Source organism: Schistocerca serialis, chromosome 8, assembly GCF_023864345.2.
Source record: "Schistocerca serialis cubense isolate TAMUIC-IGC-003099 chromosome 8, iqSchSeri2.2, whole genome shotgun sequence".
Taxonomy (NCBI): Eukaryota; Metazoa; Arthropoda; class Insecta; order Orthoptera; family Acrididae; genus Schistocerca; species Schistocerca serialis.
Genome location: NC_064645.1, coordinates 550,128,994 through 550,156,378, shown reverse-complemented (window position 1 = coordinate 550,156,378; position 27,385 = coordinate 550,128,994). Strand labels below are relative to the sequence as shown.

The following is a 27,385-nucleotide window of genomic DNA, read 5'->3' as shown; positions in this document are numbered from 1 at the left end:
CAGGTTACTTATTACCTTTATTGTTAACCATCAACAATTTCAGAATGGTGCATACAAATTAAACATACAGAATATTAGGAAACATCTAAATAAAGTAATTGTGAAATGGTAACGTTAAAGCAGTGGAATAGTTTCGAGACCGCAGTTTTAGTTCCTACAAAGGAAGTTTGTCAGCCAAAGAACAGGAAAGCCCAGTACCATCAGGCTCAACATTTAATGATTTCACCACACCATTTTCAATTACCATTGAATACCGCTTCGAACGGGTGCCCCCCAAAGGTGGTAAATTTGTATCCAGTGCCAATGCTTTTGTGAATGATGCATCAGGATCAGCCAGCATCCGGACCTGCAGATAAAAGAATTTATATGAGAAACGTTTTTGCAATGACTCCAACATTGATTAGTCTCATAACAACAAAAAATGTAAATACTAGGCAATTGCTTCTTCTGTAAGAAAACAATAATGGATCAGTACAATGTGATGGTTCCATCTTAAATTTTTCCATTTGTGGGCTCAACATATATTAGGTGATCTCCCTTGAAATTGCTTGTATAGGGTACATGCCCCAGTCAGGGCATGGAACATAATCAAAGTAGTATGTGAATTACAATAACATTCTTCTGCGTATGTGACCAAGTCTTGATGTGATAAAACTGAACAGTTTGGTTGCTAGTTTTCATTACCTGCAATAGTAAACAAACTGATGTGGTCACACAACCAGAAGAATTTTGTTGAAAAGTTCTCCCCCCACAAAAGCCTGCATTTTTCTCTCTTTCTACACACTTTTATACGAAAACTGCATTACATTGGTGGTCAACTGATGGTGAAAAACTTATGCGACAATCTGAAAGTGAAAGCTTATTTTTTTTTGTTCCCCCAACCTTCCAACATGTATACAATGGTTAGAGCTCTTAGTATACTAAGCTCTGACGTAACATGAAAATAATACAGAAAGAACATAATTGGTGAAAGTTTAAGATAATACATTCAATAAATATTTGCAAAGTTAGAAATTATTACTTCATTTATTTCAGAAAACACACTACATGTCTGTTAGTTGTGCACATCACACAAATTCTTAAAATTTAATTTACATCTCTGATCAATAATTAAGTGTAATGACAGCTATCCAGTTCTCAAAATAAGGAGACAATGAGACATCATATATAGTCAATGTCATTTATAATGATATCACTTAACGATGTATTGGCAAAATCTAACCATTGTGTATAAATCGTATGTGAATGGTACATATATAAAAAAAAAAAAAAAAAAAAAAAAAATCACTTAGTACGGCATAGCTTGTAATGACATTTTTTTTACATTACATTTTCAAAGAAATATATGGGCTATAATGTCCAATGTTCATTTTTATTGATTACGTATTTAGGGATTACTAAAAATAAAGTAATGCTTACCTCTGAACTCTTTATTTGTACAGTCAAATCAATATGGGTCAAACAGGCAATGCAGGCATTGCAAAGAGTGGAGATTTTAATACTGAATGAAAGTCACAAATGATACGATGATTATAAAATGGTGAAACAAACATCAGCATCGGAAAGGAATTGGGGTGTGTCACATTCAGCGATGTTTACAATTTGTGGAGACAGAAAATATAGTCTCTACAAATGACAAAGAGGTGTTCAAACTAATGCATCGTCAAATGCAAAATGCATAAGCACATCTCGAGGACAAAAAGCAAATAAAGATAAAAGATTACCTTAAGTAAGACATTATACTGTAGTACACATTAAGATATTGCATTTTAAAGCTAAAGCAACTCATTAAAAATCTAAACAACACAGTCTTCGCTGTCGTCGTAGGAAACTAGAAAATTAGTTTCCAATATATGTTACTTTTTTTAAAGTACAGAAGTAGAATAATAGTGTATTCGTTATGATGTTTTGTGGTTGTGCTTGTTGGATATTTTCAGGGTGTTAGGTACAGTACAGGGTGATTCAAAAAGAATACCACAACTTTAAAAATGTGTATTTAATGAAAGAAACATAATATAACCTTCTGTCATACATCATTAGAAAGAGTATTTAAAAAGTTTTTTTTTTTTCACTCAAAAACAAGTTCAGAGATGTTCAATATGGCCCCCTCCAGACACTCGAGCAATATCAACCCGATACTCCAACTCGTTCCACACACTCTGTAGCATATCAGGCGTAACAGTTTGGATAGCTGCTGTTATTTCTCGTTTCAAATCATCAATGGTGGCTGGGAGAGGTGGCCGAAACACCATATCCTTAACATACCCCCATAAGAAAAAATCGCAAGGGGTAAGATCAGGGCTTCTTGGAGGCCAGTGATGAAGTGCTCTGTCACGGGCTGCCTGGCGGCCGATCCATCGCCTCGGGTAGTTGACGTTCAGGTAGTTACGGACAGATAAGTGCCAATGTGGTGGCGCTCCATCCTGCTGAAATATGAATTGTTGTGCTTCTTGTTCGAGCTGAGGGAACAGCCAATTCTCTAACATCTCCAGATACTGTAGTCCAGTTACAGTAGCCGTCCAGAACTTTTCCCTTTGCACAAACACCCATTCTCTGTAAACTGTTTATACCAATGTTTAATACACCACCTATCAGGAGGTTTAACACCATACTTCGTTCGAAATGCATGCTGAACAACTGTCGTCGATTCACTTCTGCCGTACTCTATAACACAAAAAGCTTTCTGTTGAGCGGTCGCCATCTTAGCTTCAACTGACACTGACGCCTAGTCAACAGCGCCTCAAGCGAACAAATGTACAACTAAATGAAACTTTATAGCTCCCTTAATTAGCCGACAGATAGTGCTTAGCTCTGCCTTTTGTCGTTGCAGAGTTTTAAATTCCTAAAGTTGTAGTATTCTTTTTGAATCACCCTGTACATTACATTTGTACAACATTTTAAAAGGAAACATAGGAAAAAGTGCAAGCCTTTGTGTAGTTTATGTACACAATACTATCTTTTCATTTTGGTACCGCTGATTAATTTTTTAAAAGATACGGTAACTTGAATGAAGTTTTGTTATTCACAACTATTTTACTATGCAGCACTTACATTAAGTCTCAAACAAGTCTAACATTTTCTCTCATTCATTATCGAAGACTGTGTTTGACATTACCAAACCATTTATATTGTTAGTTATTTCTTCACTTATTAAAGATTTTTACATTTTGCCGACATTTTATTGCTGTACGTACTGCCTTAACATAAGCAGAAATACAATATTGAAGACAGTTTTTTCTTAAGTTTTAACTATGGCAGCTTAAAATTTCCAGATATAATCTTTTTTTATCAAAAAACAAAGCAGAAACCCACTTAGAGCAATTATTGGCTACAATGATTGTGAACCACCAGTCCCTTCAATGTCATTATAACTGGTTTCCATTGTCTACCTGCACCAAAAGTAGCAGAGCTACGAGTTAAACACTGAGTACATATTCAGGCAAATCAACTGGGCAGTCATTCTCCTCCACCTACTTGCATCCATCAGAGTGTGTACTACAACTGTACCGTCTCTCAACAAATAATTCCTTTGGGAGCAACTTATGGCGTATCATCTTACTAAAGTGCTTAGCTAAGGTAGAGCATGGGAAAGTGAGAATTCATTATGAAAATATACGCTTTGACTGCTCCCATACTGACAAGACCGCAGTGAGGAGGAGGCAGACAATCACCCTCGTGAACATCTGTACCACACGTTACACATTTGGCTGGGTGCCAACAGGACACTAGTGTGGCTGAATAATAAATGGATTTACCATAGCAAAGGATTGACTATCTTCAGTACATGAAACCATGAGGAACCTTGGTGTAGCTGGGAGGGTCTTTGAATCATTAGCCTCATTCCGTTTACGTTTTGTAGACACTGACCGAGAAGACGATTGACACATTGTGAGAAAATCCCCCATAACTGCCAGGTTTCCCGATGGTGCGCCCCTTCCAAATGAGGAGCCCTTTCAGAACAGGGTGCACCCACATTAGGTGACTTCACACTTCAGGCACTTGCCCCTCCCCGGGCCTGGACTGTACCAGGGAGTACATGCGAACCCTACCTCCCAACCCGGGGCTGGGAATTATGCGTTACCCAGTCACCTGTTATGCATCATATGCATGAGGTGTCTTCAAGGGCGCACAGGGAAGAAGAAAAAGAGGAACCTCGGACACAGAAGCGGACGAAGGAATGAAAGAAGAAAGGAAAGGAAACAGCGGAGAGACTGTCCAGATACTGACTACTGAAAATGCAGAACACATTTCCAACCACATTCCAGACACGCTCCCCAAGGGAGGGGAAGAAAGAACAGCAAGAGGATAGATGTGCAGCACAGAATAGAAAAGATGCTGCAAAGGCTGGGGGCCTGTTGTAGCCAAGCATGAACCTGCAAACAAGCTGCAAGGCTCCCCTATGGGAAACAGGTCTTGGGCATTATATGTGGTATGCTTGTTGAATGGCTCCATGTGTGAAGCACCACCACTCCACCTCACAAGACAGCAACCTCTCACACACACACACACACACACACACACACACACACACACACACACACACACACACACACACACACACACACACTTATGGACAAGAGCACATAACTGTCAGTCTCTTCCCATACATAATAGTCAAAAATGTTCAAGCCAACTGGTATCTCATCAGCCAGCCCGGAGAACTGCCACAATACCATTAGCCAGCAGTTTCAAGCCTATGACTGTCTGGAAATTGGAGTGGTCATCTTCATACCAGAAAGATCCTTGAAAGTTGAGAACCAAACTATCGAACACTCTTGCTTCAAGCTTACTTGTGTCAGCTGGCACAATCTGAACTGAATCAGACGTGGGACACGAAAAACAGATGCCAATGGGGATGGCAAGCCTCTCCATGCAGTGACGAGAGAGGTGGTGCAGGCACTTCCACACATTGTTCAGCACAACCTCTTAAACATTTCTGATGGATTCCTCAAAGAATTACATTTGTAGTGTTTCGAGAATTTCCTGTCTCGAACACACGATATTTTAGATGTGAGAGTGGGATGCTAGAATCCTACCTAAAGTGCATCACATGTTTGTGTGTGCAGGTGTGAAATCAGTCACGAGCAGAAGGTAGAAACGGCAGACAAACAGCACCAACAAATACTTGTCGGGCGATCCATGGAAGTTCTTGTGAAAGTATACGGAAGAACTGTAGAACTTCTAGGTTATTCTGTGCTACTCGTATCAGTGACCATTGTTATAAAATAAATAAATAAATAAACTCTTATCTTGGACTTGCTGGAGGCAAGACGTATTTTACGATTTGTTTTTCATAGAGTTATGTTTGTTATGCCAACTCTTTGCTAAATGTACTTCAATCTGTTTCAAATGTGAGATGATACAAGTGACTTACAAGAAGTCTAATGTTTATGTATGAAGTGTGAATTGTGAATTATGTTCTTTATGAATCTCAAATATACCAATAGTTATTGAAAAGTATTCTACGAGTACCTAATTATTTCGCAAGTAGAGAGAGGGTCTTTAAGGTTCCTGTAACTAGCATAATCTTCGGAGAAGTAGTTTAGAGAGATTCCAGAAGACGGCTATCCAGCGAAGATCGGTTGTGTACACCAAGTAAGTCGACTCGTATAAAAAGTGGGAAGTTTGCACATACACTCCAGACACTCTTAGTCGTCAAATGGTTAGAGCGTGGCGACCAGTGTCAAAGGACCGAAAGAAAAAAAGGACTTTCAGATGAAGACGAGAGAAAAAGCTATCAAGTGTTGTCATAGCAACCGAGCATAACAAGACAAGAGAACCATTTCATGGAATTGGATTCTGCCCAAATATCTGATTGAGCACATTTGTAAAGGCAAATAAAGGAGAAGACTTAAGAAAGTCACAACGAGAAAAACCGGAGAGAAGATCTCGATGTATTAGACTAAGAAGAGATACGCCTAGAACGACACGACTAAGAAGATCTGGTGGGGAGTATACAGCTCTCACACGCATCACAAGGACGCAGACGTGAAAACCAGCCTACATCCAACGTCGCTGGAACCAGCTGCTGTTCACTGGTGCTGACCTGCCGTCACATTCGCTCACCTACGCTGCGAGAATTCCATGCTGGGTGAACGCAAAACAGAACTTTAGTACCTTAGCAAGAAGTGGTACGAACTACTTAATGAACTTTATTAATGTAGTTATTCTACTTAAAGTTATTTTTTTAAAAAAGGTATAAAGCTTGCAAAATGTTCAGCAAATTGGAGGGACGTCAGAACCAGTCATGGCTATGAGAATTACTAAAGAAGGGCCTGATTGGTCTGAATTAGTAAATCTAATCAAAACTCTAAATGCTGCTGTAAGTAAGGAACTAACTGCAACTCTAAGTAAAGAACTAAGCTTAGTACATTCTAGTTTAAATGTCAGAATGAAACTTTAGGAATGTTAAATGCCAAAGTCGACTCAAAGAGCAAAGAATTTAGTAATCTATGCAAAGGCATGGATGTTTTAAAGACTGAATTTGATGCCCTAAATAGTGAAGTAGAAAATTTGAAATTAGATTTAAAGAAGGAATTGACTGATTCTTTACACATTCGTGTAAATCAAATGTTCACTGACCTTAGTAGTAAACAGAATGAATTTCCAGAAGTTGTCAAAAAAGTTAGAATTTGAGATTGAGGACAGATGCAATAATGTAGAATCAGAAATCAATGAAAAATTAGGATCTTTCGAAAATGTGTGCAATGTTAAATTTTAATGCTCTAAAGCAGGGTCTGAGTACTTTGAAAGAAAGTGTAGATAAGCAGAGCGAGTTAATGCCTGTCATTCAATCGCAAATTACAGGTGTAAGTACATGAGTGGATAATGTAGAAAGAAGCTTTAAAGAGAAAATAGCAGACTCTGATATCGTAAATGTAAGTAGTTTGGAAGAACAAGTTTAAGAAATTATAGAAAGAAAAGTTACCAAGAGAATAATATCCAGGAACATGTCCCTATGGCTTCTTCCAAACTTGCTGATACCAGGAAGGGCATAGACGAACTCTGGAGGGAATTCAAACTTATCCAGGAACAAGTAGAAAAACGAGTAACTTCACCTAATGTGGTGTTAACCAGTGAAGTAGTTACGGATTTGCAATGGGGAGCTAATTCGGTGTTATCAAGACAATTCCCTAAATGTAAGCCCAATGGAGAGGTAAATCCAACATTTTTGAAAAGGTTTAACCAAGCTTTACCAAAAAATTGGGAAGATTCTAACAAGATTGAATTTGGCGTGGGTTACCTTCTAGGAGAAGCCTCCAAATGGGCAACAGTAAATATGGAGAACTTTTCCTCTTGGGAAGATTTTGAAAAGAAATTTAAAGAGAAGTATTGGTCTGCAAGTGCCCAAGAGAAGTTAGTATCAGATTTGTGGGACCCAAAATATTATACTACTTGGGGTACAATGAGGAAGTATTTCGATAGGCCGATGGAGGAAGAAGGATTAGTGCAGATTTTAATTAGACGTTTACCCATATATGGGAGGAAAGATATCTTATGTAGTGGATGGAAGACTGTAGAAGAGCTGTTGTCCTTTGTAGACGCACTTGATGCCTTAAATAAGGACCGCAACAAAAACTTGCACCAAACTGAAAATCCGAACTACAAAAGGAGTAGTGGTAATAATGTCAAAAAACATGAGGCAAACCTAGCAAGAGTACACCAATGCAACAGGAAAAATGCTAATGACAATTACCAGAAGAAGCATCCACCTTCAAATTTAGGTTCAGTAACTTCTCAGGAATTTGTACTGAGTAACAATAGAGCACAACATGGAACGATATCTCGTTTCGGTAACCAGCCTGTAATTAGTAATAATGAGGAAAACGTGATGCAATCTGGATCCAGGGCCGGGTCCCAGGTCATGGAGATACGTTAGGAGGCCTTGTTCCATATACGTATGTTAACTTTACCCACAAAGGAATGATTACTACTTGAAGAACTGAGTTTAGATGCCAATAACCCACAACCTATAATAGCAGGGACAGTGGAAACTGCAGAAGTTAACATATTTATAGATTCAGGGAGCGAGGTATCACTCATCTCCAATGCATTCTTTAATTCATTACAGACTAAACAGCACTTACCGCTATTGCCAGTAACGGGAGTTTACATACTGGGGATAACAGGAATGAAGAGTAAACTCATGAGATATGAAACTAAAGTGAACTGTTGTACTGGAGATATATTATTTTGGCAAACACTATTAATAGTAGAAAATATTAAAAGAGACATATTATTCGGCTTAGATTGGTTATTAGAATTTAAAGTCACCTTAAACTTTGACGACAGTCTTCTTTGTTTTGGTAAAGCGGACAGTAGACATTGGATACCGTTTGTGACAAATAACGGCATTGGAAAACAAACAACTGAGTGTGTCTGCGATTAATAGCTACAGCAAAATTGTCACCAAAAGATCAATAATGTAAATCGAGTAACACATCGAGCTGACATGAAAGACAAAATTAACAGATTCCTAATATTAACCGATTAACAAATGCGAGATTTATATAAAATTTTCCATGGAGTATGAAGTAGTATTTCCCGACTGTCCAGGTAATATCAGCGAATGTATTTGTAAATGACACTCCATTCTTCTGTACGCCATATCCAATACCGGTAAGTCTGAAGGAAGCAGTTAGGGATGAAATCAATAAAATGATTAATAATATTATAGAACGAAGTTCTAGCGTCATGAATAATCCATTGGTTGTGGTAAAGAAAGCTACAGCCAGAGTACGATTAGTATTAGACACACTTACACTGAATCGGCATACAGAGACAGACAGACAGACAGACAGACCTATTAATATTGACGAATTGTTATCCAAATTTCAAAAGGCAAGATTCTTTAGCACCATGGACCTGACTGTGGGATATTGGCAAATAAAATTACACCCAGAATCCAAAAAGTATACAGCATTTTACTTTGATGGTAAATCATATCATTTCAATGTATTGCCATTCGGACTTAATATCTCTGTGTCCGTATTCATATGGGACTTAGATGAGGCACTAGGGAGAGTGTTATTGAAGAATTTGATAATATATATAGATGATATCCTGATAACATCAGCTTCTTGGAAAGAACATTGTTTAACTTTATGCAAAACTTTGAAAAAATTTAAAGAAAAAGGTATTACGGTGAAACACTAAATCTTACTTTGCATGCCAAGAACTTAAGTCCTTAGGTCGTATTATAGGGGTACAAGGGATTAGACCAGACCCTGACCACATCAAAGCTATCAAAGAATGTCCACAGCCCAGAAATGTACGACAGTTAAAAGGATTTATAGGGATGGCCGGATACCATGGCTAGTACATACGAGGGCAAGAACTAAATGACCCGAGAATTTTACGTTTATTAAGGAAGGGACTGCCATGGACTTGGGATCAAGGTGCCAATGATGCATTTGAAAATGTCAAAAGTGCGCTTGTTGAATCACCCATTTTACATCATCCAGTCATGGTGAACCGTTTAAAATTTTGACAGATGCATCTGATTACAGTATTGCTGCAGAACTTTTGCAAGGAGAGTGGGATCTGAATAATGTAGAACACCGAACCATAGCTTTTGCTAGCTGTAGTCGAAATAAACGTGAATTAAATTACATGGCTACCGAAAAGGAACTATTAGTGATTGTGTGGGCTATTCAAAAATTTCAAACACTAGTATGGGGATCAGAAACCCACATTTATACAGACTATCAAGCTTTATCCTTCTCAATGAGTAGTCGTTTACTGCACAGTAGGGTAATTTTCCTACAAGAATACGATAAAGTTACAGTATGTAAAAAGGTCCAAGAATATTGTACCTGATGCTTTGTCAAGGTTACCCATAGAAATGGAAGGATTGAAACACACAGAAGGACCTAGCGTTGTTTTGCCATTAATTTTATATCAGCAGAATATCCCAACATCCGAGGAAAGGAAATGGCGCAAAGAATAACTGAAAATATCCATCGTGATCCTTACTTTACAGTAATGTGTATCCATAATTCCTTACCTCCTAATCAAGTAGGAAAATAATAGGTCATAATTTGTTTTGGAGAGAGAGCGTAACATCGCAATGTTGCCACTTATGCATTCTGACGGTAATGGAAGACGCACTTGTGTGGTATGTTCATACAGGATATGGACACTTTGGAATCAAAAAGTGTATAACCCATGTGAATTCTATTATTTTAAGAAGTTAGGATATAAGATAGTATCTTTGATTAGAACTTGTGAAATCTGTTAGAAGGTGAAACAGAATAATACTCCTGTGAAATACAAAATATATCCGATTATTCCTACATCATTACACAATCTCACAGCAGCAGATATTTTTGGATCAGTTCCAAAAGGAAAAGGAGTGTGATATATATTGGTCATCATAGCACGTTGGTCAAAATATGTTGAACTATATCCAATCATAAGAGCCAATACTTTCTGGAAGTAGGTACCACAAAAACGGTTTCTTATGGATAATGGTCCACAATTCATGAGTAACGAAGGTGAAGAATTTCTAGTGTGGGAAAGTATTCGTCAAGTGTTAATGTCCAACTATAACCTGTCCTCGAATCCATGTGAATGATTAATGAAAGAAATTTGAAAACTATGCCGTACCTTCTGCCATGAAAAACATACTTTATGGGCAAAAAAAATTAATGACTTTGAACTTATTCTAAATGAATTACCACATTTATTGACTGGGTTGACACCTTTATAAGTAATAGGCAAACCCTTTGTAGGAGAACCTCTGATTAAATGTTTTAATTGGCCTGGACAACCTACTGTCTATTATGGAATGAACCAGGAAATAGTTTTTAAAAATTTAATGGAAGAAGCACAACAAAGATTAAGCAAGCATAACGAAAAGGCTATAGAACCTCAATACCAAGCCAATGACCTGGTTCTCATAAAACAACATCTTCAAAGTTCGACGCTAAAGAAGGAGACTCATAAATGTTTCCAGAAATATGAAGGTCCATACCGGGTACAAATAGTGGTCCATCCTAAGACCTTATTTTTAGTAGATCCTACACAACTGGATCAGAGAAAGGGAAGTACACTGTAAAAGACAAAGTTGTTTATACCCCAGGAACGTTAACGTTCCGAGTTAACTGGTAGAGTGGCAACCATCAAATCCCGAGTTGTTTTCGGTGTTTCTTCCAAAATAGTTTTCCTGCACCGAATTCATTGCAACTCTTAAAACTATTCTGTCATCTATTCCTAAAATCTTAAACTATCCTATGATCTTATTACATAGAAAACTGGATATGACTACAACTTAGGAGAATCACAGAATAAGAAAGAAAGTGATATTGGCATAAAATAAAATAGAGTATTTTATATGTGTATAAAATAGAAAATTTATACACTATGGTGTAGTTGTTTAGCTCTTCATATTATATTTTGTATAAAATATGTTATACCTTTTATGAAATGTGATGTAGATGGGAGGGTTTAAATAAAGTTTGAAAGGGGTGAGTAATATAAATAAAACCACGATTTACATGAACAGATAAATCACGGCTAACAAAAAACACCCATCACACCTTTCAGGCAACCCTCACAAACAAGTTTGCCCGAGTCTTCACCATTTGCCGTTTCCGTAGGGTTGTTAAGATTTCCTTTGGGGACCTCAAGGGTGAAGGTGTGAATGTCTGTTCTGTTGGAGACGATTTAACACCAAACCTGCTCCGGCGTCTTATTCAAGCACCTGCGAGGTAGGGATCCTGGGGAAGGGGGTGGGAAGGGTTTCCTGTCTTTGGGGCCATCTTCTTTCTCTTCTTTGATCTTAGCAACCATTTCTACTTATTTCCTTGCTTACTTCTCATTTGAGGACCTATCTATTTTTTCCATCTTTCCATATTCATAAACTTCTATCGTTGAAGTCCTTCCTTGTTTTGTGGTTTTTTTAATAACCTACATCTTACCTTTCGATAATAAGGCCGAAGAATCAGACTACACGAACACACATCCGCATTCACACAAGAATACCCTCACACACAAACATTGAAATTACAGACTAGAAACCTGTTGTGTTGTGAGAACTGCAGGAGTTGTAGGGGAAAGAATGTGTTTACATAAGAAAATAAATACACACACACACAGTATATAAAAACTACAATGACTCTACATCAAACATATATAAGAAGGTGTAAGCAAAGAAAAAGAACGCAAACAAGAGTATAATTGATTGTGATAGTCATTTAAGAAAAGTCAGTATAATAAATACTCTGAAAATTGATGAATAGTAGGACTTTAATTACAGATAGACATAGTACCTACTAAGAGTATAGAAGTTGAGAAGTAGAGGAGGGATCTAGGGATTAAATGATATATTAAAAAGTGAATGTGAAATGTAGAGTAGATTTGTAGCTTTACCAGAAAATACTTAATTACAGAAATCATAGAAACCTATACTAGGGTAATGAACCACGAGGCCTACTCAGAAAGGATAAGGGGGTTGTACCCAGCATTTACTAAATATAAAGGACAGGTGTACCTACGTGGAGATAGGACGACCTGTGGCCTAAAAAATAGGAATGTTTTACAAAGGGGCATACCTACCAGAATGGAAAGAGGAAGTGCTCTCATAAAGTTAACCAACAAGCAAGGTATAGGTACTGAACCTAGGGTAAAGGGACAGTATCATGATAAAAGTCACAAAATTTTGTAGGGATTATTCTGGAAAGTTTCAATTCTATGCACAACAAGCATTAATATGTTTCATGGAAGTTTACGAGTGTCTAGAGAGCACTTCATTTTGCCCGTAGTTCCTCCAAACTATTAAGAATAGTAAAAATAGTACATACGAAAGAAAGGTAGTACAACAGAAAGCAGATTACTCATGTGTCACGAAAACTTTGAATTTACGGTTGGATAAAGGGAGTCCTCATAATTACTAAATATTAGAAAAGTTGAGTAAAACCTCGCACAAATGCTCATGTCTAAACAAAGTAGAGTAAAAAACAGTAGAAAGACTGTAAGCAGAAGCCTGTTTAAGAGAGTACAAAGAATTGTAGTTGAAAATATATATATATATATATATATATATATATAAGAAGAAAAGTATATGGTTATGATATGTAATGTTGTTATGGGTGATTTTATTTACATAATCATTATGTAAAAAAGTATCACGTGTTCGATCTGAGGGGGAGGGGGATATGTAGCGTTTTGAGAATTTCTGTGTAAATTCTAGAACCACTCGGCCTTCTACTGTCTCAAACACATGATATTTTAGATGTGAGAGTAGGATGCTAGAATCCTACCTACTGCGCGTCACATGTTTGTGTGTGCAGGTGTGAAATCGGTCACAAGCAGGAGGCAGAAGCGGCAGACAAACGTCACCGACAAGTACTTGTCAGGCGATCCATAGAAGTTCTAGTGAAAGTATACAGAAGAACCGTGGAACTTCTAGGTTATTTTGTGCCAATCATATCAGTGACCATTGTAATAAATAATAAGAACAATTGAGATTCTTAAGTCTAAGGAAAAAAAAAAAAATTTTTGTCTTTGACTTGCTGGAGACGTATTTTACGATTTGTTTATTGAGTTATGGTTGTTAAGCCAACTCTTTGCTAAATGTACTTAAATCTGTTTCAGATGCAAGATGATACGATTGACTTACAAGAAGTCTAACATTTATGTGCAAGTGTGAATTTTGTTCTTTATGATAGTTACTGAAAAGCATTCTTCAAGTACCTAATTATTTCGCAAGTAGAGAGAGGGTCTTTAAGGTTCCTGTAACTAGCATCATTCTTCAGAGAAGTTTAGATTCCAGAAGCCGGCTATCCAGAGTAGAAGATCAGCTGTGTACACCAAGTAAGTCGACTCGCGTAAGAAGTGGGAAGTTTGCACATACACTTCACATACTCTTTGTCGTCAAGTCGTTAGACATTATAAGCTGGCAATTGAGTGATTGGTAAACTTGGACACCAATCTTTGAATTATTCTTTTTATTTATTTAAATGGTTATTTATAATTGTTAGTGTGGTTGATTTAGCATCAATAGCCAAATAAAATAAGTCCAATTCATCATGGGCTTGTAATACAAGGAAGTAAGGATACAGTGGCAACTTGATTAAAGCCATTTCTCAAAGAGTTGCGAGCCCTTAACAACCCTTGGAAGGCCCGATGGTACAGTCCAATCACTATGTCATCCTCAGCCATGTGGTCAGCACACTGCTCTCCCAGAGCTGCTACTTTTCAATCAAGTAGCTCCTCAGCTCAGCTCACAAGTGCTGAATGCACCACAGTTGCCAACAGCGCTTAGCAGACCCAAAATGTCACCCATCCAAGTGCTAGCCAAGTCCGACAGCGCTTACCTTCAGTACCCTGACAGATACCAGTATTACCATTGCAGCAAGGCTGTTGACTCTCTCAAAGATTTAAGAGGGTAAAAAATGGGAAAAGGACGACAGAATGTGAAACTAATCCTTTGATTGCCACAGCAGTTCAGTGATGAAAGCTCTTTGTGCGAGTGACTGCTGTACATGTTTTGAAACACATGCATGTTTACTGGCTAGTGAGTTTTTAGATTGCAGCACTACTAACAAATTGCCACGACACATTAAAAGCTCCTAACCTCCAATGAGATTATGCCTAGTCTGTGACCCCCCCCCCCCCCCCAAAAAAAGTGTTTGGATACAAAGTAGTGTTGCAGTGTACTTTCATACTTCTCTGTGCTTCAAAAGAGACAACAACCAATTTCAGCTGTAAATAATCACATTTACGATTATTTAGTCTCATTTTGAGACAGTGTACGACTTCTCATTTTGAGACAGTGTACGACTTCTCATTTTGAGACAGTGTACGACTTCTCATTTTGAGACAGTGTACGACTTCTCATTTTGAGACAGTGTACGACTTCTCATTTTGAGACAGTGTACGACTTCTCATTTTGAGACAGTGTACGACTTCTCATTTTGAGACAGTGTACGACTTCTCATTTTGAGACAGTGTACGACTTCTCATTTTGAGACAGTGTACGACTTCTCATTTTGAGACAGTGTACGACTTCTCATTTTGAGACAGTGTACGACTTCTCATTTTGAGACAGTGTACGACTTCTCATTTTGAGACAGTGTACGACTTCTCATTTTGAGACAGTGTACGACTTCTCATTTTGAGACAGTGTACGACTTCTCATTTTGAGACAGTGTACGACTTCTCATTTTGAGACAGTGTACGACTTCTCATTTTGAGACAGTGTACGACTTCTCATTTTGAGACAATGTACGACTTCTCATTTTGAGACAGTGTACGACTTCTCATTTTGAGACAATGTACGACTTCTCATTTTGAGACAATGTACGACCGTCACAATCATAAAAATATTTTTGTATGCATGCAATTAAAAAAATTAATCAATACAAAAAGTGTAATTATTATAAATATACACTTCTAATGCTCCCCGTGCCAGCATGCATGTGATGTGGCATCAAAATATTCAGCACCTGAGGAACAGTGCTTGACATAGCAGCTGAAGGGTTAATATGGATTTTAAAAGATAATAAGCTAGGCTACTTTTGTTTGTAATACACATACAGGTCACTCCACAACATCGGGCTGGTTGCGCCCACCTGACCAGCCCCAAACTGAAAGAAATTTTGCAGGGATGATCCTTCTGCAAAATGTCACGAGAGCTCTAAGACAGTTTTGGTTACATTTAAGAGGATTTAAAATTAAAACTAGTAACAGCCCGAAGGGGATATTTGAATCTGGTATACACATTTTGGTACTCAATACCATGTTAAGTTTAAAGTCCTGTCTACTAACATTAGAAGAAGGATTCCAGCTTTCTTTGAAGATGAAGAGTTTAGCTGGACTGAAAATGTATTAAGTGGACCATTGTGTGTAAAAACAACAAAACTTTCTGTAACGGCTGAAATTTATAGTCAGTTTAAGGAATGTAATTTGTATATAAATATTTTTAGTTTTCTGAGACCAAATGAACTTGTTAATGGTTTGCAATGGTCTTATCCCCAACGTCTCCATAACAAGTTATTTTCCTGATCAAAAACACCAGAACTGTCTCCAAAGAAATAAAAGTAAAGAAATAATGAGCTGATAATATTTAAAAATGCAGTCTCAAATTATGCACAAATTTGATTCAAAAAGTTTTGATACCATCTTTATACAATAACTAACGTGGTTTGACTGAATAGATAACCAGTAACTTCAATATTATGAATAGACCCGATTGCTACTCATCACATAGAGGAAATGTTGTGTCGTTTGTTGTGCCACCCTGTGACTTAACATCTCATCTGTATGGTGAGTAGCAATCTATCTCTTTGAAAATACTGTTATTCTATCCTGGACTATCCACTGTTTGACATTTAACTTCTCTGTACAACTACTGAAGGATACCCAGTACACTTAGCTTCTTCAAAAATTATTGTCACTGCAAAACTGTTGGAAAATTATTGCTATCAACTTTTCCCCCCCAGTTCAAGCACATGTTGCACAACATTTACTCTGCATTGAAAAAGTTACTATTAGTTGCAATTTTAAGACCTCTTAAAAGTTGCCAAAAATTTGTAGAATTCTTGCATTTTGCGAACCTCTACTGAAAGCCTTCTTATGTTGAGCTGAAATTTCGTACAGCCAAGTTTTATTCTATATGGGATACTTGTGCAAACTTTCATTTAAACTGAAAATGATGAAGTAGGAAAGATATCACTTTATGTGGAATGACCATTAATGTAATCACTAAATTAACAGATTGAGATTCACCAATGGCTACGATACGTCTACTAGACATCCTGGTACACTGTAATTTTATTGCATTAACTTATCTGTCACCATGTCTTTATATTTTCACATTACAATAACAATAAGTACTGAGAATAGTAACTAACCTATGGAATGTAGTATGTTAAAAGAACCTTACAAGATGATTGAACAATGTTATCACCGTATAAACAAACTTCACATTTAAATATGCTGTGGGGCACCTTTATCTGTATAAAGTTAGAGATTTGGCATTGGAGTTGGCATTATTGTCAAAAGGATTTATTTTACAAAACTTAAAAATAGGAAAATCTTTTACTTGGTATATTTATATTTCTACTCTACCTAAACACCAAATATGAAGTGAATTATATGACCAACTTCTCATTGTAACTGAAATCAAACATTAAACATACTGGAATTGGAAGCTATCGTCAAAATTCTGAATAAAGGCCATTGTTAGGTCACTGCAAGACAGCAATTGTTGCTACCATATGTTAGTTACTGGAAATGAAAATGTAAATAAATGACAAAATTGTGAACCTTTGATGTCAAAATTTATTTGACAAGCGTAAAACCTACTCCATACATTTACATCTAGATACACACTCATCAAGCCACAGTGTTGTGCAAGGTGAAGGGTACCTTGTATCACTACTAACTCGTTTCATTTTTTGTTCCACTCTCCAACATAGCAAGGGAAAATGGCTTTCTTTACCCCTCTATATGAACCCTAATATCTTATCTTCGTGGCCCTTGCACATTCTGCAGCTTACTTCAAATGCTAGTTCTCTATATTTTCTCAATAGTGCTTGACGAAAAGAACACGATCTTCCCTCCAAGAATTCCCTCTTGAGTTCATAAGGCATTTCTGTAACACCAGCACACTGATCGAACCTACCGGTACCAACAAATCTGGCAGGCCACCACTGAACTGCTTTGATGTCTTCCATCAATCTGACCTGGAGGGGTTCCTAGACACTTAGCAGTACTCAAGTATGTGCAGCACAAGTGTGTGTTCTCTACGTGATATCCTTTACAAGTGAGTCACTTTTCCTAAAATTTCCCCAATAAACAAATTCTACCATTTGCCTCCCCTTCCACAGTCATTCAGTGCTCGCTCCATCTCTTATAGCTTTGCAAAGTTAATGTCTAGATATTTAATGTCTGTATCAAGCAGTACATTATTAACACAGTATTCACGGATTGCTTTTCCTACTCATATGGATAAACTTATATTTTACTATGTTTAGAGCAAGCTGCCATTCATTACACTATATTGTATACTCCTACAGTCACTCAACGACAACACTTTCCCATAAACTACAGCATTGTCAGAAACCAGCCGCAAATTGCTGCTCACCATGTCCATCAGATCATTTATGTATATAGAGACTAAGAGTGGTCCGATCACACTTCTCTGGGCACTCCTGATCACACCCTTGTCTACGACACCCACTCACTGTCTAGGACAACATAATGCATTCTACTACTAAACAAGCTTTCAAGCCACTCATGTATCTGGGAAACTATGCCGTATTCTCTGACCTTTGTCAAATACTTTCTGGAAATTGAGGAATATGGAATCTGCCTGTTGCCCTTCACCTATGATTTGCAGGACATGTGATAAAGGGGCAACCCAAGTTTCGTACGAGCGATGCTTTCTAAATCCATACTGATTGTGGACAGAAGCTCTTCTGTCTCAAGGGAATTTATATTTGAACTGGGAATTTTGTTCAAGAATTCTGCAGCAAACCATTTCACCATCAATCTTTTCAAGTATATAAAAAATAATGGCACATTTCCTGCTTCAATACTTACGATATTGCTTTACTCTCATTACTTGACCAAACAAAATGTCAGTCCATTTGCAGATGATCTCTCAGTTTATTGTGGGGTGAAGCAAATAAGATATAGCAGCAGACTGTGCAGACAGACGTTTCTAGAGTGTACAATATGGACAATAGTAGGGAGAATATATATATTAAAAAAAGAGGCAGTAAATTTCCTTGCCAGAAAATCCAAGGTAATATTTTAGTACAATCCACATGATTACACACACAACCTAATATATTAAGAATAAGGGTAACATTCAACAACAAACTACACTATACTCTACAGGTGAGGAAGGACTGGGAGACGACAATTAGTCACAATACCATTAAATTTTATTACTCTTGCACATCTAGATTTCGACTATAAATAGCCATCTTTAGTGCATTTCAGTTACAATCCAACAAACTCATAGCAGTACATGTCATCATATTATCTCACTACAGTAAGATGCACTGAAGATTGCTATTTATAGCCAAAATCTACATGTGCAAAAGTAATAAAATCTAATGGGATTGCAATTGATTGCTGTATGACTCTCCTTCCTTGTAGACTCCGGTCGCTGTGCACAACAATTCCTTACGGAAACAAAGTTCATCTACAGGTGAGTTGTGTATTCCATAACGTACAATATGAAACACAGCAAACATAAACATAGCCAAAGCCTTGCAGAAAAACAAAAATTACGAGAAGCGAAATGTAGTGTGAGGAGGGTTACGCGAGAGGTGTTCAATGAATTCGAAAGTAAAGTTCTATGTACTGACTTGGCAGAAAATCCTAAGAAATTTTGGTCTTATGTCAAAGTGGTAGGTGGATCAAAACAAAATGTCCAGACACTGTGACCAAAATGGTACTGAAACAGAGGATGACAGACTAAAGGCCGAAATACTAAATCTCTTTTTCCAAAGCTGTTTCACATAGGACGACTGCCCTGTAGTTACTTCTCTAGATTGTCGCACAGATGACAAAATGGTAGATATCGAAATAGACAACAGAGGGATAGAGAAACAATTAAAATTGCTTAAAAGAGGAAAGGCCACTGGACCTAATGGGATACCAGTTCGATTTTACACAGAGTATGCAAAGGAAGTTGCCCCCCTTCTTTAGCGGTGTACCGTAGGTCTCTAGAAGAGCGTAGCATTCCAAAGGATTGGAAAAGGGTACAGGTCATCCCAGTTTTCAAGAAGGGACGTCGAACAGATGTGCAGAACTGTAGACCTATATCTTTAACATCTATCAGTTGTAGAATTTTGGAACACGTATTATGTTCAAGTATAATGACTTTTCTGGAGACTAGAAATCTACACTGTAGGAATCAGCATAGGTTTTGAAAAAGACGGTCGTGTGAAACCCAGCTCGCGCTATTCGTCCACGAGACTCAGAGGGCCATAGACACGGGTTCCCAGGTGGATGCAGTGTTTCTTGACTTCTGCAAGGCATTCGATACAGTTCCCCACAGTTGTTTAATGAACAAAGTAAGAGCATATGGACTATTGGACCAATTGTATGATTGGATTGAAGAGTTCCTAGATAACAGAATGCAGCATGTCATTCTCAATGGAGAGAAGTCTTCCGAAGTAAGAGTGATGTCAAGTGTGCCGCATGGGAGTGTTGTAGGACCGTTGCTATTCACAATATACATAAATGACCTTGTGGATGACATCGGAAGTTCACTGAGGCTTTTTGTGGATGATGCTGTGGTATATCGAGAAGTTGTAACAATGGAAAATTGTACTGAAATGCAGGAGAATCTGCAGTGAATTGACGCATGGTGCAGGGAATGGCAATTGAATCTCAATGTATACAAGTGTAATGTGCTGCGAATACATAGAAAGGTAGTTCCCTTATCATTTAGCTACAAAATAGCAGGTCAGCAACTGGAAGCAGTTAATTCCATAAATTACCTGGGAGTACGCATCAGGAGTGATATAAAATGGAATGATCATATAAAGTTGATCGTTGGTAAAGCAGATGCCAGGCAGATTCATTAAAAGAATCCTAAGGAAATGCAATCCGAAAACAAAGGAAGTAGGTTACAGTACGCTTGTTTGCCCACAGCTTGAATACTGCTCAGCATTGTGGGATCCGTACCAGATAGGGTTGATAGGAGAAATAGAGAAGATCCAACAGAGAGCAGCGCGCTTCGTTACAGGATCATTTAGTAATCGCGAAAGCGTTACGGAGATGATAGATAAACTCCAGTGGAAGACTCTGCAGGAGAGACGTTCAGTAGCTCGGTACGGGCTTTTGTTGAAGTTTCGAGAACTTACCTTCACCGAGGAGTCAAGCAGTATATTGCTCCCTCCTACGTATATCTCGCAAAGAGACCATGAGGATAAAATCAGAGAGGTTAGAGCCCACACAGAGGCATACATACAATCTTTCTTTCCACGAACAATACGAGACTGGAATAGAAGGGAGAACCGATAGAGGTACTAAAGGTACCCTCCGCCACGCACCGTCGGGTGGCTTGCGGAGTATGGATGTAGATATAGATAAGGTAGACCATGTGCTTCTCCATGTAAGCAAACTTAACAAATTCTTCCCGGAGAAGCAAAGCAAGAAGTATTTGCTGAGCCTCATCTGGCATACTGCAATTCTGTAAGGGATCCATACCATTTATGGCCAATACTAGATTATGAGGCCACATGAAGGGGAGCTACAAGAGTGGTTCAGATATGTTTCAAGTGGTGGTGGTTTGTCACTGGCATAATGAAAGACCAGACACTGAACTCAATAACAGTTCAAAAGAAGCAGCATGGATTAGAGGCTGGGTACAGTTCTGTTGCAAATTTCAGTGTAAGAGCTAGTGACTCGAAACAAGCTAAATGTTGAGGAATGGATGAGAAGCCAGAAGTTTGACCATTCTCATAAAATAAATGGGCTCCACTGTCACAGAGTCAATGATAGGCACTGACATGACAGTATTTTAGAAAAGAACTGTGCGAAACAACAAATTAACAGAATCAACACATTCAGTGAAAATTTAAGAATAAAGTCTATATTTAGAAATACATATTGATACAGGAGCATGAAAAATTCACTGCAATTTAAAGTAATAACAAAATCTTGGTACAACCATCTGTAGTGTACAAAATGGAAGAACTATATAGGGATCTAATAAAGTCTCAGCTGGGTTCAGTGGGGAAATTGCAGACACACAGCTTATTTGTGAAGGAACATAAATTATTGTGTAATCAATATTTGAGTGTTGTTTACCTGTCTAGGGTTCCTAACAAGTTAGAATGGCAGGTCAAAGAATACTGGGAGGGAGGGGGGAGGGGGGGAATGTTCAATTTATTCGGTAAATGTGAGTATTAGTATTTGGGTCAGTTCTCAAATGAGGTGTTGAGCATGATGGGTCGCTTGTTAAATTATGTGAACATGACCACAAAGAGGAACTGAATATATTGTTCCACCGAGACATAAAGCCTTAAATACCACAATGATATCAGTAGCGACATTAGAAAGAAAAAAAGGGGGGAGGGGGGGGGGGGGGAAAGGGGGGGAAATTACATCTTTTCTTCAAGCAGCTTTCAGAGGAGAAGTTCGAATTCACATATTTTGTGATGAGGTCAGTAATACAATAAAAATGGCCTTAGGAATCTCCAATGTAAATGTAAATCCAGGTACTGATAATCAAATAAATTACAGCAACAAACATCTTTCTGTTTGTCATCAAAATACTCAGTCAATAACAAACGAAGTTTTTGATGTAGAGGGCTCAAACCCAGGATCTCCTGCTTACATGGCAGACGTTCTGTCCATCTGAGCCACTGAGGGCACAGAGGATAGGAGACTGCAGGATCGCGCACACCTCCCGTGAGACCCACGTTCTCACCTTATATGTCCACACACTACATTCCTAGTGTCCCTGCCCAACGCATTCATTACTTGTGGAAGACATTCTTACCAAGTCCCATAAGAGTTAGGGGAATATGTGTGCATCCACACAGAAGGAGGTCATGGCCAGTATTGCCATGAACTATATACTTATACGGATATTGTGTCTGTTCTTTTGGACATGTCCGAAAGAACAGACACCATATCCATATAAGTATATAGAACTATAAAATTACTGTAACAGCAAGACAGTTTAATACACACAATATAGAAACATTCAACTCCCTGTTATCAGGAGAAAGGTGGGAAGAAGTTTTGCAAACAGATGACACCAACAAAAAGTTTGAGAAATTCTCTAGCATCTTCCCCTGATTACCTTGATATTGCATTCCCTCTCAAAACACACGAAATAAGAGGCACAACTAAAAAAGCAAAGGTATGGATAACAACAAGGAGCAAAATATCAAGTGTGAGGAAAAGAGAATTACTCAAATACAAGGGGGGGGAAAAAAAAAAAAAAAAAAAAAAAAAAAAAAAAAAAAAAAAAAAAAAAAAAAAAAAAAACCACATAACCCTCCTCCCCCCCCCCCCCCCCCACCTTTTCTAAACAGTTACATATAGGAATACATTCAAATCTACAGAAGAGTGACAGAACAGGCAAAAAAAATGGCCAATGATAAATTCACAACAGAATCAGCAAATAAAAGCCAAGCAATATGGAAAGTCATAAAGAAGGATACAAATAGTGTCCCATAAAACGGAAAATATAACTTTTAACCATGAGAACGAGAGTATAACTGATCCCTAACACATCACAAATCTTTTTAAATGGTACTTTGCAGAGATCACTAGTGATTTGACAAAACAGATACTAGAATGAATCAGAAAAACAAAGTGCACTCGTGTTCTTCTTCAGTCTACATCAATGGAACAACCCCAGAAGAAATTATCAGTGCTGCATCAGCTAATAGGAAAATGCCATCAGGGATTGATGGTATCCCTGATTACATCATAAAGCTATGTATTAGAAACATTTCACTTCTTCTTGCAGATATAGCAAATTCATCTTTTCTGATAGCTTAAAAATTGCTAAACGGGTCCCTATCCATAAGAAAGTATACAAAACAAATATAGAAAACTATAGACCAGTCTCATTATTATAAGGCTTTAGTAAAATCATAGAAAAAGTAATGTATAATAGGTTAATGAAATTCTTAGTGAAAAAAATTCTCACCGAGTCTCACCACAGAATCAGGAAAAATAAATCAACAACCAGTGCAATTTACGATTTTGTAGAAAATGCCCTGCACACAATCGACAAAAAAAGGCCACTGGCATATTTTTTAGATTTAAGTAAAGCTTTTGACATGCTGGACCACAACTTACTGTTGGAGAAGCAACAAGTGTAGGCTATTGCATTAGAGGCACTGCATTAAAATGATACACTTCGTACTTGTCGAACAGGAAACAAAAAATACAAATACAACATGAACTAAAGGAAAACACCAGGACATGCTTCTCAGATGCAGAAGTTCTAAATAAAGGAGTCCCTCAGGGATCCATTCTTGGGCCAATCCTCTTTCTCCTGTATATAAATGATCTAGACCTTAACAATGAGTCACAAACACTTTCTTTGCAGATGACACAAGCATCCTAATTACGGGAAACACCCCAAGTCAGCTTCAAACAGCTGTTAATAAAGACTACTGAACAGCTAAATAGATGGCTAGAGAGGAATAACTTCTTGTTGTGGTTTTCAGTCCGGAGACTGGTTTGATGCAGCTCTCCATGCTACTATATCCTGTGCAAGCTTCTTCATCTCCCAGTACCTACTGCAGCCTACATCCTTCTGAATCTACTTAGTGCACTCATCTCTTGGTCCCCCTATATGACTTTTACCCCCCACACTGCCCTCCAGTACTAAATTGGTGAGCCCTTGGTGCCTCAGAACATGTCCTACCACCCGATCCCTTCTTCTAGTCAAGTTGTGCCACAAACTCCTCTTCTCCCCAATTCTATTCAATACCTCCTCATTAGTTATGTGATCTACCCATCTAATCTTCAGCATTCTTCTGTAGCACCACATTTCGAAAGCTTCTATTCTCTTCTTGTCTAAACTATTTATTGTCCGTGTTTCACTTCCTTACATGGCAACACTCCATACGAATACTTTCAGAAACGACTTCCTGACACTTAACTCTATACTCGATGTTAACAAATTTCCCTTCTTCAGAAACGCTTTCCTTGCCATTGCCAGTCTACATTTTATATCCTCTCTACTTCGACCATCATCAGTTATTTTGCTCCCCAAATAGCAAAACTCCTTTACTACTTTAAGTGTCTCATTTCCTAATCTAATTCCCTGAGCATTGAACTTATGATTTTATATAATTGATGTGACTTACCAAACGAAAGCACTGGCAGGTCGATGGACACACAAACATACACACGAAATTCAAGCTTTCGCAACAAACTGTTGCCTCATCAGGAAAGAGGGAAGGAGAGGGAAAGACAAAAGGATGTGGGTTTTAAGGGAGAGGGTAAGGAGTCATTCCAATCCCGGGAGCGGAAAGACTTACCTTAGGGAGAAAAAAGGATGGGTATACACTCGCACACACACACATATCCATCCACACATATACAGACACAAGCAGACATCATATATATACACAAAATTAATGGAACACAAAAGAAAATATGTTACAGTCTGCGTTTACTCTCTGTCAAAGCAAGTCATAGCATTGTCTGAACTGCTTACTTTGCCAAATTCCACAGCATCCTACTATATGGAATTATTTTCTGGGTTAATACACCACCTAGTTCAGTCATCTCAACGCAAAAAAGAACTGTACGAGCAATGCAATGTGCTCAAAAAACAGATTGTTGCAAACCCCTCTTTCAAAAGTCATCAATTCTCCCTCTTCCCTGTACGTACATACTAGAAATCTGTAAATATAATAGAAAGAATTTAAAAGATGTAAATGAAAATTTAAATATCCATCAACATGATATGAGACAAAAGAAAAAGCTTCATGTCCAGTCACTAAGGACATCAGCCTATAAAACCTCCACAGTACACAGCACTATACAAATTTACAATAATCTTTCATACAAAGTAAATGATACATCATCATTCTTACTCTTTTGGAAAAACCATAAGGGCATTCTTATTGGATCAGTGCTTCTATTCAGTAGTAAAATTTCTAGATCATTTAAGATACAAAAGATTTGAAATAAGACAGTGCAGCTAGTGCAAGAATCTGAGATTTATAGGATGAATCAATAAACCAAAAAGAGCCAAACCATTATCAGGCATCATAGTTGGACCAATATACAGCCATTTGTGAATCAGTACTACTAATAAGCACATTTGTATAATGCAAAATGATAAACATGGAAATTTGCCTGCTACAGTATAATCTCTACCATTTGCAAGAACAGTATTCCTGTAATTAAATAATTCACTTTTGCTTAGTTGTACTATTAAGGACAGTGTCGTACCTGACAACAATATACACCATTGTAACAAGTGAAATATTACATACAGTCTCAATGATACAATATGTAGCCTTGATAATGGATTATAGGTCAGAACTTGCTCCCAAACAAATCGGTTAGTGTAACCATCTGTTGTCACCTGTATCTCAATAGCATTCAAATACAGTGTACTTAAACTGGATGTGCTAAAGCCAAGAAGGTGGAGCACCTATATATTTAGGGTGAACTGTTATGTTCTGACACACTATTAGAAACAAAAACAATTTCCATATTGTCTATTCATCCCCCACCTACGATTCATAATAGAGTTTCATAATTCGAATTTGAAAGGCTGTCACTGGTTACCAGCAGACATTAAATACGAAATTGAACATTGCAGATACTCAGGAAAACTAAAAATACACTTAGTAGATTCAATACTTTATCAAAATATTCTACTTGGGTATACATTCTGCCAAATCTGATGTTGAGTACAAAAAGATATACGCTTTGTATCTATACAGCTGACAGTGTTCTGTATGCTTTTAAGTGTCAGATGAAAGCAACAGTAGAATAACTAATGAGAAGGGAAAGTAGCCATTTATCACTAAATGTGTTGTGCAGTCCTGAAAGCTCTCCATTATGGATTTGCGGATTACGTGAGAAATAATGAATATGGGTAGTACTGAAAAAAATGCGCCATACGAAAAAAGGGGCATGTGCCATATTTGACTAGTGGAATAACACCGGATTTGACAACTGTTGGCTAGCGCCCCGGAAACCTTGATTGTGGTGACAGGCTTCCCATTTTCTCTAAAGACAGTCAAAAATCTCGATCCAGTTTTAATTTCTGCCGCTTGTCATTATATTATGCGAAACATACCTTTCCAGTCGCCTTGTGCTCTTTGCCCCAGGCATCCATGACAAATGGATCATTCACGGATACACATATAATTTCATCAATTCCCTTCTTCTTTAACTCGTCTGCCTTTTCCACGTATCCTGGAAGGTGTGTCTGAAAACAAAAAATAATTAAATAGAAGGTACAGTCTAATTTTAATTGCGGAGTACCAGTTTAGATAATTTTATTCGACGGTTTTTCCGAAACTCACCTTTGAACAACCAGGAGTAAAAGCACCAGGTACAGCGAATAAAACAGCCTTTTTGTCACTGAGAAGTTTTTCAAGATTAACTTTATTCGTAGGGTTGTTCTCATACAATTCAACCGATGGCAATTTGTCGCCAACCTGGAAAAATATGTTATTTTAACACTAAATCTATAGTCAACGGTGAACCTTTCACAGATTTATATTTACCTTCAGACCCATTATGCTGCTTGCGTGAAACGACCGACAAAACTGTTTCAATAAAGCCTTCGTAGTATTGACGCCCGTCAAAGAGTAAATCGACAGCATTTATATAAACCGGGAAATCGACCTTGAAACCAATGCTACGAAAAGTTGCGCGGTAGTTGTGGTTAAATCGCGCAAAAAAAAGTGGCACT

At 37.7% G+C, this 27,385-nt stretch overlaps 1 protein-coding gene across 1 annotated transcript; it reads right to left on the bottom strand.

Moving 5' to 3' along the window:
* On the bottom strand, positions 1 to 27,385 carry LOC126416466 (peroxiredoxin-5, mitochondrial). The gene is made up of 4 exons (XM_050084203.1): positions 27,198 to 27,385; positions 26,994 to 27,128; positions 26,765 to 26,896; positions 1 to 346 (listed from the first exon to the last, which is right to left on the bottom strand). The coding sequence occupies exons 1-4, from the start codon at positions 27,294 to 27,296 to the stop codon at positions 155 to 157; spliced, it is 558 nt and encodes a 185-aa protein (XP_049940160.1). The 5' UTR covers positions 27,297 to 27,385; the 3' UTR covers positions 1 to 154.